This window comes from Fusarium musae, chromosome 3, assembly GCF_019915245.1.
Source record: "Fusarium musae strain F31 chromosome 3, whole genome shotgun sequence".
NCBI classification, from domain to species: Eukaryota; Fungi; Ascomycota; class Sordariomycetes; order Hypocreales; family Nectriaceae; genus Fusarium; species Fusarium musae.
The window spans coordinates 4,834,956-4,853,159 of NC_058389.1; the positions used below are offsets into that span (position 1 = coordinate 4,834,956).

The 18,204-nt window shown below is 48.3% G+C and overlaps 5 protein-coding genes and 1 non-coding gene across 6 annotated transcripts; 2 read left to right on the forward strand and 4 right to left on the reverse strand.

Annotated features, from left to right (window-relative positions):
- Nucleotides 1-4,065: 4,065 nt before the first annotated feature.
- J7337_004928 (uncharacterized protein) lies at nt 4,066-4,448 on the reverse strand (the record flags this gene model as incomplete). The annotated part of the gene is made up of 2 exons (XM_044822613.1): nt 4,066-4,187; nt 4,256-4,448. 2 exons carry the CDS (start codon nt 4,446-4,448, stop codon nt 4,066-4,068), a joined length of 315 nt encoding a protein of 104 aa, XP_044683946.1.
- An 816-nt stretch (nt 4,449-5,264) lies between these two features.
- Nucleotides 5,265-6,298, forward strand: J7337_004929 (uncharacterized protein; the record flags this gene model as incomplete). The annotated part of the gene is made up of 3 exons (XM_044822614.1): nt 5,265-5,837; nt 5,884-6,049; nt 6,099-6,298. The coding sequence occupies 3 exons, from the start codon at nt 5,265-5,267 to the stop codon at nt 6,296-6,298; spliced, it is 939 nt and encodes a 312-aa protein (XP_044683947.1).
- Nucleotides 6,299-6,713: 415 nt separating this feature from the next.
- J7337_004930 (uncharacterized protein) lies at nt 6,714-7,312 on the forward strand (the record flags this gene model as incomplete). The annotated part of the gene is made up of 2 exons (XM_044822615.1): nt 6,714-6,767; nt 6,803-7,312. 2 exons carry the CDS (start codon nt 6,714-6,716, stop codon nt 7,310-7,312), a joined length of 564 nt encoding a protein of 187 aa, XP_044683948.1.
- A 1,011-nt stretch (nt 7,313-8,323) lies between these two features.
- On the reverse strand, nt 8,324-8,415 carry J7337_004931. The gene has a single exon. It is a non-coding gene; the product is annotated as a tRNA-Glu (tRNA).
- A 1,007-nt stretch (nt 8,416-9,422) lies between these two features.
- FAH12 (Oleate hydroxylase fah12) lies at nt 9,423-10,903 on the reverse strand (the record flags this gene model as incomplete). The annotated part of the gene is made up of 2 exons (XM_044822616.1): nt 9,423-9,835; nt 9,883-10,903. The coding sequence occupies 2 exons, from the start codon at nt 10,901-10,903 to the stop codon at nt 9,423-9,425; spliced, it is 1,434 nt and encodes a 477-aa protein (XP_044683949.1).
- Nucleotides 10,904-16,481: 5,578 nt separating this feature from the next.
- Nucleotides 16,482-18,169, reverse strand: J7337_004933 (uncharacterized protein; the record flags this gene model as incomplete). The annotated part of the gene is made up of 2 exons (XM_044822617.1): nt 16,482-18,086; nt 18,131-18,169. 2 exons carry the CDS (start codon nt 18,167-18,169, stop codon nt 16,482-16,484), a joined length of 1,644 nt encoding a protein of 547 aa, XP_044683950.1.
- Between the last annotated feature and the right edge of the window lie 35 nt (nt 18,170-18,204).

The following is an 18,204-nucleotide window of genomic DNA, read 5'->3' on the forward strand; positions in this document are numbered from 1 at the left end:
CTCGCGTATCTGATGTCACTGTCTTTTGACATTTTTTCCGGTTCTTGTTTCCGGTGGCTTGCCTTGGCGCAGCCTCATGCCAGGGGTTTTTCGCATTCAATACCAGTGTAAAGTATCTCGTCTCCTTTCACGACACCCGACATGATTGGACAGAATTAAGCTGAACTCGGTCAAATTAAGCGACTGACAAGTGACCGTTTGTGCGAATAGGCTTGGTAGATCCGTGCCTTGCAGGATGTGACAAGACATTTTCAACGGCGATTGTCAGGCTTTACATGCCACTCCACACTGACATAAGAGTTCTTTGTTATGACGATCAGGCACAGTAATCAGTGGTTCTTTGAGATGTCAATCCAGATTCGTTTTTGACAGGTCGTTTTCTACAAGGCGCCAACGCCGTCCTAGGACTAGCTTGCAGAGCCTCAACCATCGCCATAACCACTTCCAACGTCAAGTTTGAGACCCAAGACTGGGATCGGCATTATCAGATCATGTTCAACGAATGAATTAGAGTGCTCAGTTATGGCTTAAGAGAACCTCGAGAATGTAGATCCTTATTCGTCTCGTGCCCTCCTAATGATGGATATCCGGCTTCCAGGGCCGGTGGCAGACGTTCCCGCAAGCGGTAACCTCAATCAACTGAGCAATGTCCAATAAGATATTTGGTCACAATCTCCAATCTCATGTTCAAGTTCTATTTCTCATCAAGTTGATTATGTTGAGATCCGTTCTGTGGGATGTGTGTTTGCCGTAATGTATCATGTGCTCTGTTATGACTGCTTGGAGAGATTGGAATTTAATGACGTATGACGAGATTCAGTAACACAAGACTCGTCAGGCACACACGTTAGAAATTAACTTCCTTTCTGCCTTGCTTTTGAAGCGTCAATAATCTTGTCTGTAGTAAGGCTGACATCTAATGAATGTTCATGCTCATAGTTTGTTATTCTGATGAAGCGTCTCTAAAAGATTCGTAGTTTAGAAACGGCATTCACCTTCTCTGATTACATTTATATTTCCATGCTCGTTTTCTATAAGTTTTGACAGATTAGGACGACTGCTGTACCTGGCTACGAATCTGATATGTCGATCAAGACGATATATCCAAATCTACGGGAATAATCATCTTCCACCATGATCCTGTCTCCCGGAAATAAACGCTTCCCCGATTTGAACAAAAGCGTGATTAAGCTTTCTGATAAGCCAATCGCATTTGTTTTTCTGTTGGTGGCCCTGAATCACATTCCTTGACAAAGTGAATCTTGTCGCAAAGAAGCGTGCATCAGACTGGTGAGGAGTCAGGCTGCCAGGCAGGGAGTGGCATAAATTCTGCGATTTTAATCACAAGTTATAAATTTTAGGGGTAATCGAGCATTGGCTACCTAAGGAGGATCTTGGGTTACGTAGCCCAGACGTAAGTTTGTCTTCCCTCTAAGTGGCCAAACAGCCTCGCTTGCTGGGCCGGATATTGACGTTCACGGGTCCGTCTTACCTACAGGCGAAAGCAGGTTTAAGCGTTGTTACTCCCATTATCGAGATCTACCGCGGGACAGTGGAGCCCGTGGAATCGAGATCTGGCCAATTAGAAGGGTTAATCTCATGCACCTACGGCTCTACACAGTGGAGGCTTGCGTCTGATCTAATTGACTGCTGCCTGACTTCGCTCGGTCTCTGTACTTTGACCATTGGCTCTTACCTTGGTGTTGCGAACAGCTTCACTTCTAGGAAAGACCATGTGGGCCTTTGAGGAGCCTATGGCTGGTCTAGTTGGCTGAGCTAATGCGAAAAGCAGCTTCCTTAGTTGCATATGCCCTCATGCCAAAGAGGCAGTCTGTAGGACCGGAAGGTGCCCTTCTCACTACATTCTTGACTTAATCTTCGATTGCGGTTTTGTCAGGAAAGTTCATCCTAACACTTCCTACAAAATTCGACTTCTGTCCATAAATTCTGACCATGGCATATTCCCCAAGTACGACCCTACTCAGGTGAGTCAAGCGATTGTCAATCAGTCATGGGAAGTACATACTGATATACGTATTGGTTAGAAACATCCCTGTGGAGGGGGCTACGAGTCGTCAGTCCCCGCACGTTAAAGGGTTTACTTCTTTTCTCTGTAACGCGAATAAACGAATAGTGTAACTGCTCCCCCGCCAACAACGACTTTCTCTCGTTCTGTTTTACAACTTAAAACTCAAAATAGTAAGTTAAAATGGAAAGTAGTAGTGTGGGAGATGCTAACATTGAAACAGAGGCACAACCTAAAAAGAAAACCGGGGTGTCTCGATCTCCTGGTCATCGACCAGGATGTATAAGAATCGTACCCCCGCAGAAGAAATCTCGACTTAGACGGTCCCCGCAAGTCCAAGAACTGGTGAGTTAAAAGTCCGTCCTAGAGGTCATGGTAGTAGCAAATACTGATCTGCTTGGGTTAGAGGCGAGACGCAGCGCGCACCGCTTTCATGGGCTCAAAGGAACTATGCATGCAAAAAATCGAATTGGAGGCCAAGTCCTCCGAGGTCGCCGGCTTCTGCCGGCTCTCTGCAAAAGTTCCCAACAAGTCCAATGGCTATATTCAGGTCAGCGGGCGCGGCGGAAACAAGCTCGGTCTTCTTCATGAGTTACTGGTCTGGAGCCTGGGCTTGACCTGCCCCCCAAATATGCAGATTAGCCATTTACGTGGCAGGCCCGGCTGTTTGGAAGCGCCTTATGTGTGCCTGGAGACCCCCCGGGATAATAATGCGCGCAAGGGATATAAGTCAATTGTTACTCTGGCACGAAATTAATACTCTTATACTTGCGTCCATCCCGTCTTATTGCGGTTTTAAAACTTTGCAGCGTTCAAGACGTGGGACGAATTCTGAACGGGTGGTGTGGTATATCGGTGCCTTGGAACTGTGAGTTGCAGGAAAATGGGACTTCTATTCTAAACAACAGAAGAATACTAGGTAAACTCAGGACAGATTTATAAATTTAGGATAACCTTAGGTAAATTTAGGATAGAATTAGCTAAGCTTAGTATAAGTCTCGTGGAGTTTAGACTGGCTGTTTCCCCTTTATCTCTGCTGGTGTGTGAGGCGCGTGATGTGAGCCATCAGCTGTCAGGTCTACCAACTTAAAACAACACTCTCATAAACACATTTCAGGCATATCACCTGCTCACCAACCCGAGTATCAGGTTAATTAGCAAGGTATACTTCAGTATCAATCGTATTCTAATTTAGTTAGTTAATTTTCTCCTAATAATCTTTAATTATTAAAAGTAGCTAGTTAATTACTACCCCTTAAAATTAAAAAGCTTATAGCTATAATTAACTTAATATATTAATATTATTAAGTACTTAACTTATTTTATAAATATTAACTTTTAATACTTTAATATTTTTAATCTTCTAGATTATATTAATAAACTCTTAATAGTAATATACTATTATTTTAGTATATTTAATAATACTATTACTTAATAATATAGTAACTTATTAAATAGTTTTATAAATAAGGCTATTAATTTTTATAGTTACCTTATCTGCGATTTAACCTTTAAGTTTAACTGCTACTTAATCTCTAATTATATTATAGAAATCCTTCTACTAAGCAAAGTACTCTTGTCTGAATGACCGAAACCACAGTGGCTTGGCGAGGAGTTGATTGCCACTCCCCCCCTTTATAAGGGATCTCCATTCTCGGTTTGACTCCGCAACGTCGTCAAGGAACTTCTGTTCCATATCCGCATTCAATGCCCTAGAAGTGTCCTCGACCTTCTCTGTCACCTCGGCAGCAGCTGTATGGTAAGATCTCGATAATTTAATGGCGGGGCTGCTACCATGAGGAGGCAGAGTGAGGGGACTTCTATCCTAAGAGTGACAAAAGTCTTAGGTAAACTTAGGACAAACTTAGGATATATATTAACATAAGTTTTAGGATAGGCTTAGGGTTCTTACCATAAACAAAAAGGTGACAGCGCATGCGGTCGGCGGTAGGTGTTTTGGGTGCCTTTCGCTTCTCTCCTCGGCGGTGAGGAGTAGTGTCCTTACCGTCGATGGCGGTCTAGAAGGATTCAGTCCGAGTTTAGACCACGGCCTTGTTGCCCTTTCCCTTGGCCTTTCGTTCACGATGTGTCGCACTCAGGCCGTTGTAGAGGCGGATTATATCGTGCTCTTCAAGCGACAGGAGGCGAGCGATGGTTTCGTCTAGACGAATGTCAGCAGCTGGAAGAGGAACGGCAAGGTGAATGGCAAGGAGAACGAGAATAACTTACCGAGGGTTTCGGAGTCCCAGGACTCCTTCATTGTCTCGATTACTGCGTTGCGGAACTTGCCCCCGTACTCGAGGGACTTCTTTCCCTTGCGAACATTGATAGGAGTGCCAGTCTCGGATACAAAGGTTTCAAAGATGGTAAGATTGTCATCCGCGGTGAATGAATCTACCGCCTCATTATCGATGAAGTTCATGACGTCAGAATTGTCGCTCTTGCAATTGCTAGCCGAGGTCGCCTGCTACGAGGACCGACCTCGAGGTCGGCCACCATCTCCGTGAGCTTAGCGACCTGATGGGAGAGCTTGATCTGTCAGTGGAATCGGGGCTAGAGGATATAGTAAAACGGACGTATTCTTGGTTGTTTAGCATCGAAACGACGGCCGGTGATGCTGATGAGACGTTCTCCAAGGTCATCATCCATGACCTTGCAGAGGCCGCGTCGACTGAAGGGTCCGGTCCAGTCCAGGCAGCATCAGTTTTCGCCGGGGGATAAAGACTTCGGGAATGTGGCTCTCTACGGGGAGTGTTTTAGTGGGATGGTATCCGGGGGGACTTTGGTAGAGTGCTGTTATTGAGAAAAGGATAACACTGCTTGGTTGTTTGGTTGTTTGGTTGAAGGCTTTGAAGTTGGCAGGTGAATCCTTGGACTCGGTCATTTTATATGTCAAAAGAATCTCTCTTAAGAATTCCTTGGAATGTTTCCCTGAGGCACCGGTTCTTCTTCCTAAAAATCTTCGGAACTGTCAATCACTGTCAATATCAGTGCGAGTATGACTGCCAGTGCCAGGTGATTCACTCCCTACCAATGATGTCAGTGAATAAGAGTGGCAAGCAAACAACAAACTACCTACCTAGGTAGCAATCTTCCTTCGCCCTCTTTCACCATCCATACATTATTCTCTTTTCGCAATCTTGTCGTCAAAGTCAGTGTCATTACCCTCTATCCCCCGTTCAATAAGCCCCTTACCTTATCCTAGGTAGCTAGACTTGGCACCTACCCATCTACCACTATGGCAACTACTCAGCCGACTGAGTTTCCATCGCTTAGCGATAGCCGCCTACCATCAAGCGGACGAGATAAGCAGATCTTGGTGCAACTCAAGAGTGTTTGGGATGAACACTCGGACACGTGGGACGAGGAAACCAAGCGAGAGCTCGTTAATTATATCCTCAAAGGATACACTAAAACAACAAAGTCTAGCCAGATTTACCCAAGCTGCTATTGCCTCTGGCAAGCTGACAACCCGACCTTCGCCAGATGGGTAGTTCTCCGAGTCACTTATGACGAGGACAAACTCTCAACGCCCAGAGAATGGCTTCGACATCAATACGAGACCTTCGACCCCCAGTCTTGGGCAAGCCCTGTGTCCAAGAAGCCATTAAAAGCCCAAGGAACGAGATGTGAAAGTGGGCCTTTCTCAGAGGATGACCTTGGGACACTTTGGAAGTCTCAGGAGTCCAAGTCTCTTCGGTCGGCTGAGTCTATGGAGATCTGTGACAACGAGAGCGATTACGACAAAACCCACGGCGACGGGACTTATAAATACGACCGCCACGACAACAGTGATCAAGACGAAACAAATGTGAGGTTCTTGGAAGCCAACTCTGAAACTTTTCTGACAATCACAGGACAAGGCGATAACCCGAAGTAGATTCAGGGCGGTGAATGTTCCTGAGCCTGGCCGAGACCTATCACGAAAGCGTGGTGCGTCTAATGCTTCTGTAAATCTCTGTACAAAGTTGCAGAAGACAGACTCCCTCAGAACTCCATCATCAACTGAGGAAGCCCATCTACGTAAGTCAACACGACCCGAAGCAAGAAATAACCTCTAATCTATGAATAGCCAAGGCCTCCGGTCAATCAACTGCACAAACAGCCGATGTCCAGGCTCGCCCTCGTCCTCTGCAGTGGAGAGCTAACCTTCAAGAGCTTAGATTACCTGTGCGTGGTCCGCGTCAAAGCCAGCCCGCACTCAACCTCGACGCTTCAGCTGGCGGCCAGGCCTATTTATCGCCTAATCCGACAGTAGTTTCGTTCACGTAAAGCTTTTATGATCAAAATGACTTCCGAACATCTACAACTTCTCGCCAGTAGGCTAGAAGTCAGGAACGAAGTTCGTGCCTAAATACTCCTGTTGTATCTCACGAGAAGAAGGCAGATGATTAGAGTGTTCCGAGCGACCCTAGAGATCACATCCAGAATCGCGGCCACTCAACTCAAAGCGGCCATGTGAGAGCCAATTTTGGACTGGTAGACCCCCGTGCTGGCGAATCTGCCGCTTCAACACAAAGTCTACCGCGGTCACCTAAGTGCAGAGACAACATCCCCACGATAGTTCCCCATGGTTCCTCTAACTCTTTCGTGTTCCCATCAAGTTCTTATGGGGAGGCCAGGCCGCATACTAGAGAACCGCTTCCTCTTCGTGTCAAACACCGTGAGACTCTCGAAACTCCCGGCAATGTCTTCACCCAACAGCCATCTGGTCTTCAACAACTCCCTCCTGACGACCCTGGTGAGCCGTCATGGTTCCGTCGATTCAGGACACAGTATTACTCCGACCAGAAGGAGACCCGCGCACGGATTGCATACGAGATAAAACGAGAAGTTACAGGTATCGTTTTCAAGGCAGTACGAGATCTGATCCAACCGCTAAGCAATTCTATCACTCAGTGTGTGGACACTCTCGCAAAGCACAATACCAACGCCTTAGGGGTAACAAAGCACATCTACCAGGAAGTTTCGGCGGCCCAGGATCTCGGAGACATGAAACAGATCCTCAACAACACCGTGGAGACAAGTCGGCTGCAGCTGGAGACATTCCAGAGGGAGGGAGCAGCAATTCAGGGGCGGCTGCTGCCAGTCATAACTGAATACCGGAAGGATATAGACAATCTTGCGCAACGCGCAACATCAATCGAGGAACGCACAATAGATGTCGAGGAGTATCTGGAGCTTCAGCTCGCCGACAAGGGTCGCCATCCAGCCCGCAACGCTCCGCAGGGGAATGAGAACGAGCATCATACCTTTGGCAATCATGAGGGTACGGAAGGATATTAAGTCTCTAATATTATGGTGTGGCCTTGTTTAAATGCTAGTAAGCATGCCGTTTTCCCAGGGCGTTGTCGCTTCTCCTATCTCTCGCACAGTCCCAGGATACCACGCAGCAAAAGCATTGTTCTCCCACATTGTTTATTTCGACTATTTTCGGCATTCCCATTGATCGTTACACAGCGATCACATATGTACTTGTTGTTTTCTTGTCGGTCTTCTCTTGTCTATCGTCCATTGCACGAAGATCACACGATGTACTCTCGCTGGTTTTTTGAGTCTATAGGCAGGTCTTCAGCACTCTGTCCGATTTATGCTCTCTCCAACAGTCAGAGAACTTTCCTTCTCGGCTTATGGCTGGAGCGGCATGACAGTCTCATTAAGTCTTTGTATCGCAGAGTCGAATAGTGAAAAATTGGCTGCTTGGGTACAGACTGGTTATCTGCTTCAGACAATATGGTAGCTTTCGTATTAATATAATGTTTTTTCAGGACAGAGAGACATCCAAGACGTTAAATTTAGACCGAGCTATCAGCGGGCAGAGGGGAGTTTAGCGGCCATGGCAAAGCAAGCAATATGCAAAGCTCCAGGTAGAAACTGCCAATGCAAAGGGACTGATCACACGACGCCACACTTCGAACAGTCGTCCCTATCCTAAGTTTACCTAAGCTTATCCTAAATTTATAAATCTATCCTAAGTTTGTCTAAGTTTATCGTAAGTTTACCTAAGCCTTCTTCTGTCATTTATTACAGACGTCCCATGTTGTCTTGTCTCCTGCCTCACCGTGCCAGCCCTACCAGATCTCCCACGCGGCTGATCCCGCGGGGATCGAGATCAGGCCAATCAAAGCGCCGCATTTAGATGTACCCCACAATCCATCTCGACGTTCGAGGAAGGAGAACTCACCCAAAATGCCCATGTCCGACCTCACACGACGGCCTCAACACCACGAATCCAACGATATGAGCTTGTAAATCAGAAAAAAATGATAAAAAATTCATGAAGAGAGCAAAAGGATTCTCCGGTGCGGGGAGTCGAACCCCGCTCGCCGCGGTGCTTGTTAGCGGTTCAATTTGAAAACGCGGAATGATAACCGATACACCACACCGGATGCTTTGACGTTAGTCAGCGTTCGTTTTGAGAGCTATACAGTCTCTCCCCGGCTTCACTCACTCTCTGCCATGCCAATTCTAGGTATGGGAGGTGAGGAAGGCTATAGACAATCGCGAGTAAGGACATCGGGTCTCGTAGACGTTCACAGTGTACCATAATTGCGGCCGGAGCCAGTCTGTCGTGAACTATCAATGACGGCGGGAATAATGAACGCTGCATAACAGCGCAATGGTTTCACGTCTTCGTCGTCAATTTGGGTGGCTCAGGTGAAGAATAGATCAGCGTTCGCGTTATCGATTCTCATCAGTGAACTTCCGTACTGTTGTGAGAGAAGTATTCGAGGGAGACTGGTTTCGTCTTGTTGGTTAAGAGAAATGATTCGCAATAGAAGGAATCTCATATACACAGTCGCCTTCATAGCAAGTACCACTGCAGCTGCATGTAAACTCGAGGCGCCTCAAGTGACACCTCACAAGCCGCCACTACTCGGAGAATTATCTACACATCCTGGCAGACCTTCCGAATCTAGGCATAGAGCCAATCCGAATAATTACGATCTGTTGAATACACAATTACGAAAATCTTAACAAATGCCGACACCAAGTCTGGTCAATGGGCACGTGTGTTGACGTTTCCCCGCATTCTGGTCATATCAGGTTACTTGCTCGATCCGAAAGTCCCGTGGTCAGAGTCAACGTCAACCAAACATAATCGTTTTAAAACAAATCAAGTCAAGAGGATGAAAACATAAACGTCCAAGGAAATCATTATGGTTTGTTCTTTTTCATTGAGCTTCGTCTATCTTTCTCTATCATATTGCTCGTCAATCTTTGAACGTATGCAGATTTATTTTCAACATCCACCTCATCTCAGCCATTGCCATAGCAAGAACTCTCATGAACGAGCATGTCTAGCTCTCTAAACCAGAAACCAACTTGGAACAATCAACGCTGACAGACAGAAACAATTTTAGATTCCATAACCAATCCGACGCCGTAATGCTACTTAAGCAACGGGCTTGATAACAGCGGGGGGGGTGCCCACGTTGTTGCGGTTGCGGAAGAACAGAACACCCTTACCAGCACCCTCGGCACCAGCGCTGGGCTCAACCCACTGGCACATACGCGCACTGCGGTACATGGCGCGGATGAAGCCACGAGGACCATCCTGGACATCAGCCCGGTAGTGCTTGCCCATGATGGGCTTAATGGCCTCGGTGGCCTCGTCCGCGTTGTAGAAGGGGATGCTGCTGACGTAGTGGTGGAGGACATGAGTCTCGATGATGCCGTGGAGAAGGTGGCGGCCGATGAAGCCCATCTCACGGTCAATGGTAGCAGCGGCACCACGGACGAAGTTCCACTCGTCGTTGGTGTAGTGGGGAAGGGTAGGGTCGGTGTGCTGGAGGAAGGTGATGGCAACTGAAAAGGTCAGTATAAATCGCAATTGCATGATGGAGAAAGCTTACCGAGCCAGTGGTTAACCCAGAGGTAGGGAACAAAGTACCAGATGGCCATGTTGTAGAAACCGAACTTCTGAACGAGGAAGTACAGAGCAGTGGCCATCAGACCGATACCAATATCGCTGAGGACGATGAGCTTAGCGTCACTGTTCTCGTACAGAGGGCTGCGGGGATCGAAGTGGTTTACACCACCGCCGAGGCCGTTATGCTTGCCCTTGCCGCGACCCTCACGCTGGCGCTCGTGGTAGTTGTGGCCGGTAACGTTGGTGATGAGGTAGTTGGGCCAGCCGACGAGCTGCTGAAGGACGAGCATGAGAAGAGTGAAAGCGGGGGTCTCCTCAGTAAGATGAGCGAGCTCGTGGGTCATCTTTCCGAGACGAGTAGCCTGCTGCTCGCGGGTTCGGGGAACGAAGACCATGTCACGCTCCATGTTGCCAGTGGCCTTGTGGTGCTTTCGGTGGGAGATTTGCCAGCTGAAGTAGGGGACAAGGAGGGAAGAGTGAAGAACCCAGCCAGTAATGTCGTTGATGATGCGAGAATCGGAGAAAGCACCGTGACCGCACTCATGGGCAATAACCCAGAGACCGGTACCGAAAAGACCCTGAAGAACGGTGTATACGGCCCACAGACCAGCGCGGGCGGGGGTGGAGGGGATATATTCGGGGGTCACAAAGTTGTACCAGATGCTGAAAGTGGTGGTCAGGAGGACAATGTCGCGGAGGATATAACCGTATCCCTTGAGAGCGGAGCGCTTGAAGCAGTGCTTAGGGATGGCATTGTAGATGTCCTTGATGGTAAAGTCGGGAACCTCGAACTGGTTGCCGTAGGTGTCGAGCATAACACCATACTCGGACTTGGGCTTGGCGATATCAACCTCGGACATGGACGAGAGCGATGTGGAAGAGGCCGAGTGGCGGGGAGAGTCTGAAGGAGAGACGGCGGCAGACTCAGAATCCGTCACAGTAGTTGAGGTGACGGTGCGTCTAAGCGCAGGGTTCTGCTTGGGCAGAGCCGAAGTGGACGCCATTGTGAAGAAGAGAGGGGGGGTTCACGGCCGACAATAGACAAAAGAGTCAAGAAGTCGAAGTTGCCGAAGAAGAACTGTCGAGGAAGAAAAAGAGAAAGGGAGGTGGAAAGCAAAAAAGAAATACGAGACGATCAAGGGGGGCTGAAGTTTTAAAGTGTGTCCCTTTCAACTGTAAAGGTACGTTTACCTTAATGCGTGGATGCTTGCTCGGTAAGCGTTTTGTTGGGGCGTGGAGCCTGGGAAAAGGGCAGGTACTGTACCTACTGTGCTGTACCTTTTAGCTGCGGCGGGCGGGACAACGGACAAGCAACCCAAAACAAAACCTCTGGCCTCTCAGCGCAGCGGCAACACAAAGCAGAAAATGCGGCGAAAGCGGGCATTACAGGTACAAGGTGGAACGATAATGGAAATGAAACTGACAGGTCCATCCATTCCTTTTGCTGTGCAGTCCGATACAGTTTACCGCTTTTCCCTGTCTTTGGCAAAAAGATCTACAATCTTCGAGGGAGACAAGTAACATGCTACCAGAGAGAAAGTTTGCCCTGAATTGCCTAAGGACTCAGGTACTTTAATTACACCAAACTCAATGATCTCAGAGTAACATAAATTAATCGTCCACTGCAGTGTCTATTCACATTGGAATTATCATCTTCACACAAACATTCAGCACGATACAATTGCTCCATGAAATCGCCGCTTCAAGGGAAGCATCTTGACCTTGACTTGACTTGAGTCGCGACCAAAAAAATCCCTACCCCAGAAAAATACGCTAGAAAACGGGACGTGCTTCTAACCCACCCCTGAAATGTGGCAATAGCTCCCGGCCAGACAGTGACGGGGTGGCCGTCTGATGTGTGTCTTATGTCTCGGTCGTACAGCAGCTGAACAATTCACCAGCCTGTGGTATCTCGTCTTTCAACCTGCAGGTTGACGAGGCTTGCAGAAGGCTTGGTATTCTCTGCGGAGGGGGCTGGCTGAGCCCGCGATTAGTATTGTCACTATTCCAATTAAGCTTCTGGAGGATTGCTATCGGATAAATTGCCGTTCCCAATACAGAGTACAGCCTGCGATGTTCTCTTCTCTCTGCTGTCGTTGATTTCTACTCGCCGATATCTATCCGCAAAGATACAGTAAGCTGCCGAGACCCGGCCCCGCTCCCCAACTTCACTTCGGCCGGCGGAGCTGTGGGCTTGGATAACCGCAGTGGCATGACTCTGGACAACAAAAAGCTGTCGCCTCCAAAAACGCTTTGAGATTTTGCCATCGATGGATATGCAAGATGCTAGCTACAGTGCTTAATACCTGCCTATCATTGCCGCTGTCTTTCAGCCTCTTAGTCTAGATCTTCACACCGCCTGAAGAATGGATCTGCCTCCGCTAACGGGACATGTCCGACTGATACACGAAGGGTGGCTTAGATCTGTGTATCTGATACACAGAGCCCGTCATCCATTCGAGCGCTGGTAATGTCTTATCACGCATTTGGCCCTTCATTGGCGACTGACGGTGTTCAAATAAAGCGTGTGACCTAGACGAGCCTCACGATTCATCAGGCCCTTTCACACACTTCGAATTGTTCGCCCCTCTCGAATCGGCTGCAAGCTTATGCGGGTCAAAGTGGCTCCAAGCTGGCTTAGGGCTGGAGATCATCGACATGTGAATCAGTCCCTTTTGGGTGAACGGGGGGAACCGGGAGGGGATAACGTCGACGTCGACCACGTTCGAAGGGGGGCACGCTTAGCGGCCCAGGCCAAGAGACAAGGTCCCCGATCGTGGCTGTCGCTGATTTTGTTGACGATGTGAATTGGATACGAGTCGATTGGTTACAAAAGGCGGGAGGAAAAAGCTCAGACAACGGGCAAGGGAGATAAATCTGGTCAAGCCCAACCCCGGTTGTTTGTGGAGCTTTTGATAGCAATGATAGAGAGCTCAGGCAAGATAAAATCGCCTCTCGAAGGTATCGAGGTTGTCTGAAATCATGGTTGGCGGCCTCTTGATACGAATAACGAATTATCGCATAGATGGCCAAAGAGTTTACGACTATCGACATGTGAAAATGTCGTTGTTTGGAGGGCCAACCGAGGTGAGAGGTCAGCTCGTGCTAAGATAACCTTAGTTGTACGGAACGGCTATCCGTCCATTGGGGATCAAGGTACAGAGTACTTGTGAATGTCAATTGGGGTCAGGAAATTGTGTCTGGTTAGGTTTCTGTACAGCTTCATGTGCATGTCGTAGGCCAAGATGTCATGATTTCTACACAAACCTGGGGAATATTGAAAATGCGGCACAGCAAGAGAGTGCATTACCGGGAGTCGACCGGCTAACCTGATGTTCGCTTGACAAGTTAGAGCAATGGCCATTCAGGGGTCACTCGAATTCAAGCTTTTTTCTCGCCGTGAAACTTGACTGAATTATCCGGATCATTTCTCTGTTTTCCTTCTAGTGGAGAAAACGGATGTTCTGATCCATTCTGGCAAGGAGCAGAAGCAGGAAACCCTGTCAATTGGTAGAATCTGGGAAATGCTCGAATTTTTTTTCTCTTCTTCCGTTCTGTTGGGAATTTTGTTGAGTTCCATGGGCGGGACCCCTGGTCTTGACATCACAGTCCCAGGGTTCAGAGGGTGGAGCCAGTGGGGGGAGGGGGGGCTCCCGATACAGATACAGCACAGCACGACTGGATGGCTGTGGCGTAAACAGGGGAGAGTAAATGGCCAGTTGATTGCTTGTTTGACGTGCTTGATCATGTTTGAAAGGATGTCAAGATGGCAAGAAAAAGCATTGACAGTTGACCCACTCCCTTTTCCTGACAAGTTTGAACTTTATGGTGCAGCGTAGTATGTAACAATTCAAAGAAGAATGGAACAATTTTAGGTGTTTGCCCCTAGGTTATCCCCAGTTCAAAGGCCCCACGTGTCGCTCGCTTGTTTTCCCGTTTTTGCGGCGGCTCTGCCAACCCCGCCGCCCTGATACTCAGAGCCCAAGCAATATACTGAGCAAACATCACTTTGAATGGCTGCCACGACCATTACACAAGTCGTACTTCAAGGCAAGGTCATTGCATGATGCAAACTATTTGAGCAAGTTTACTCTCAAGTGAGAGAAGTAGCATCAACGCTTTCCTTACAGCATGGAACAGAATAACTGTCTGGCAGTTATCGAGATACTCTCCGAGAGCATCTTCCCGAGTCAGATCATGATGGTTCGATATCACGAATTTATATCGGTTCCTATTTTCGCTTCAACCACTGGTATCATCAATTCTTCGCAATCTGTATTTGTTGAGAAGCTTCCCTGCTGTTCCTATCACCTCAGGTACCTAGCCAGCGGAGAAGATAAGACCTCTATCCGAGGTGATCAAAATGTTTATGACCTCTTGCCTTAGTGATGAAAAGATTTAGGCAGCTCTTACCTAACCGTAGGGCTCTCTAGCAAGTTTATCTTCGCATCCTCCTCCCAATTGGAAGTCTCCTGATGTACTGTACGAGTCCAAAAAGTCACCCATGATCCAGTCAAGGCCGGGATCGAGGCTCCAAGTCCTCGATCCTTTCTAGCAGGGTACGATTTTGTGCCCTAATTAGCTGGTTCTGTCGTCGAGTTGACATGTTATCAAACTCAACAGTGTCCTCCCGAAACCCTCTTGGTTGAAGACGGTGGTTGGTATCCCGATTCGCCACCCATGTGTCGGGATACCGTGAATCGTGACCCCTGGAGAAGCTGCCGGCGGACCGACTTTGTCCTTGCGTTGGTGAAGATGGTCTTCCTGGAGTTCGTAGTACCGGGGGTCCTCTGTCAAACTGTTAGTATGCGACGTTCGCCTCACTTCTGAGTATATTCATACCTTGAAGGTGATCGCTGCCTTTGCCGCTTTGGCTGATTGTCGAATACGTTCCTGTTGGGCGTACCTCGGCCGAGATGAGGGGAATCATGAGTAGGCGTGATTCTAGGGACAGGTTCGACACTCTTTCTTTTCCTGCCTGTCACAGTCTCGTTCGGTTCTGGCAATGCGTTTTGATTGCTGCTGGCCATTGGCGAGGGAACAGCAGAACGGATAGGGAGCTGTGATACCGTGGCGCTCTCAAAGTAGCCTCTATACATAGTACAGAAACGCTGGGCAAAAACTTTGTTCCAAGAGTCAACCAGAGTATCTAACTCTGGTTGACCCTGAGAGACCGCCGGCAAGCGGCCTTCTCGGAGCAACGCTCGTCGCACCATGCACCAGCATTCAACACACTCCTTGAGATTTTTCCAATTCTTAAACTTGGAAGCCAAGTTAATATCGAGTTTCTCGTTCAGGACTTTTGTCCAGAAAGGCGCTTGGTCGCAATTGGGCGCTGGTGACATAGATAGGTATATGTCTCTTAGTGTCAGGCACATTTGTATGGCCTGACACTTTTCGCTCGTCGTAAACGACCTTTTTCGGATGTCCTGCGGGGGTTGAGGAGCGGTGTTCTCATTATTCACATCCTAACGAAGTCAGTAAAGGGATATTTGAAGCAGAAGGATACAAGTCTGTACATTGCTAGGAAGTGATCTCGCCTCTGCTTGAGGGAAGTCGCCACTGGAGAAGATCGGTAGCTGTGGCTGCGGTCGCGCTCTTGGTCTAGGACCTATTGATAAGGAGAAGGGTGAGAAAGGGTTCTGTGCGCCGGCCTTGCTGGATGAGGCTTCTGATGCTTTCCCTGTGGCTGCTGAGGCCATGTTTGTGCCTTTAGAGGCGCTGTTTGAGGGCCCGTCTTCATCGGGAGATTCGTCGAAGTATGTGATGTTACTCCGCGCACATTCTTTCCCCTTAGGGCTTTTAAGTGCCGTCTTCCTCTTACGGCCAGCCATCTTTGCCGTCTGCGACGATGAAGTGGTATGCGTAAGGTGGGAGGGTAGGTAGCTTTGGTGAGGGTTAGATGTTTGGCAGTGCGGAATCTCTGCAGAAGTTGGCCCACTGGCTGCACTGCCAAATATATAATGCTCGCCCAGCCACCACAGCAGCTCGTCATTAGGATGATTTTAGGATGGGCTTAGGTTAGGGCAATCAAGTCAAGCAGTGGTCTCGTTTGCCTCATTTCATGGATACGTAAAGGCTCTGTTCACATTTGCACGTAAGCACTTAACAGTAAATTACTACCTGCAGCAACTCTTGACACATTTAACTCTTGTAATATTATAGCAAAGCGCAACGTATCTGTACCAATACTGACTTCTAGTTTTCTCAGCATTTTATCCCTTTCACCTCAGTTCTATGAGCAAGTGGCTCTTCCCAAACACTTATACTACAAAGTTCAAAGCTATCGATCAATCCTCTTGTGCTCCTCGACCTTGAGGCTCCCTCTCCCACTGGCTTCCAGAAAATAGTTACAAGCATCATAGTCAAACCCTTTACTAGTTTCAAGCAAGTTTAGTTGCAACAAAGGAATGCAGAAATGCAACTGCGAGCAAAACTCAGAGATCCTGTTCAACGTCCAAGTTGGATAGTGAAGTCCGAAGGATGCAATCGAGATTAAAACTCAGAAACACTTCCACATCCAAGTTGGATCGTGAGGTTCGAGTGGTGCTTTTGTGTATGACCTCTAGTCATTTGCTGCCTCTAACCTTGTCGTCGGCGCATCTCCCGGAGGGCTGTGTAAAGCATAGCTTCGCGAGCACTGGGCGTCATGGCCTGAAATTCGGCAGTTTCCTCCCGAAATCTTTCCTCTGGAATAGGGCGACGCGAGACACTTTTCTTAAATATAAAAGGTGTATTAGCTTCTCGCGCCACATCAGGGGTTACGAAGAGGCCAGGTGACACCCCTGTCACCTCTTCAGACTTGGTAGCAGTAGGACCCCTAGGAGTATCCCCGAGTTCAGTGGAAGCCTTGCTCTGGGCCCTACTTCGGTCCCTTCTTTCGCTCTTCTTCTTGCCTGCTCGAACTGCAGGGCTCGAGGAGTTGGGAAATGGTTGCGTCGTTGCCGACGACGCTCGACCAATGCTTGAGCTAAAAATATCCTCAAGAGACGGAAGCAGCTCAGACGAGCAAGCTGTAGAAGCTGGACTATGTTGGCTTTGATGAAGTCGCTGTCTCTTTCTGCCCGCTGGTGTCGGAGTGCCTAGCATAGCGAGTCGCTGCTCCATCGACTTACTTCGGATAGCAAGAGCAGGCTCCACAGATTCTGAAGCCTTTCGTTTCCGGGAGATCTCTTGTCGCTCTTCTTCGTCCACAGAACGAAGTACGGCGGCAGCTGTCTTTTCCTGGCCTTTGGCAGCTCTAAGCATGTCCTGGTACTTCTGCTCGTAGTAACGGAGTTGGGCCATTGACCGTGGAGTGACGATCGGAGTTCGAGGTTCGATGGACTCGAGGATCGAACCTCTATACTGCCGATTGGGGTCATCGGGATCCTCGTATGTGTCATCCTCGTTTTCTTCTGCGTAAAATTCCTCGAAATCATCAGAGTCTTCTTCGACTTCATCCTCTTCAGAACCATCTTCGAGTCTCGTCTTGACTTCTTCTTCCATATCATCCTCTTCCTGGGCTTTTTGCATTTTGTGATCAATGTCGTGATCAGCCTCTTCAAGATGCTCGTGGGCACTCTCAGACACATGGCTTGCCTCGTCATGATCAGTGCCATTAGACTGGTCATGTTTAATACCATCCCCAGGACGATCTTCTTGCTTGGCGACCACATGTTCGAGCTGATCCCGCAGTCGCTCCTCTAGACCTGGTAAAAGATCCAATGCCATGGACATAACAGCCTCAGTGTCTCTGATCGTCGTGGAGTTCTTTCCTGCAGCTTTTGTGCGATTCATGAGGTATCTCACATAAATCTGATACGACTCCGGAGAGCTGTTGGCCTTCAAAAGGGGTGGCCTAGTTAGGGAGTCCAGGGCCTGCACCCGTTCTCGTAACTTATCTTCGACCCAGCGTATGATCCTCGACTCTGCGAGTTCCATGAGTTCATTCTTGACAGTGGGCCATACAGCACCTTCAAAGTCCAGTTCCTCTGTTACTGGCTCGTTCTGGGGAGCGCTCTCGTGGCTGGCCCGAGAGTTGTGAGGTGTACCAGCTGGAGAATTGGTTGGACTCTGCTCGGCACCTTTTCTCCATCCAGCTGCCTCCAAAAGGTTTTTGTTCTCAGAACAGAATTTTGTGGCACATATGCTATTCCACCGATCAATGAGTGTATCAAGCTCGGAATCTGATACCCCAGGTCCATCCTTCACAAGTTGGGTTCTGCGTGGTTCACACCACTTTTCCACACACGCTTTGACAAGTTTCCACTTGTCTTGAAGTATGTCATTCCCTCTTATTTTGTGCGAAAATTGCACTTTTGAC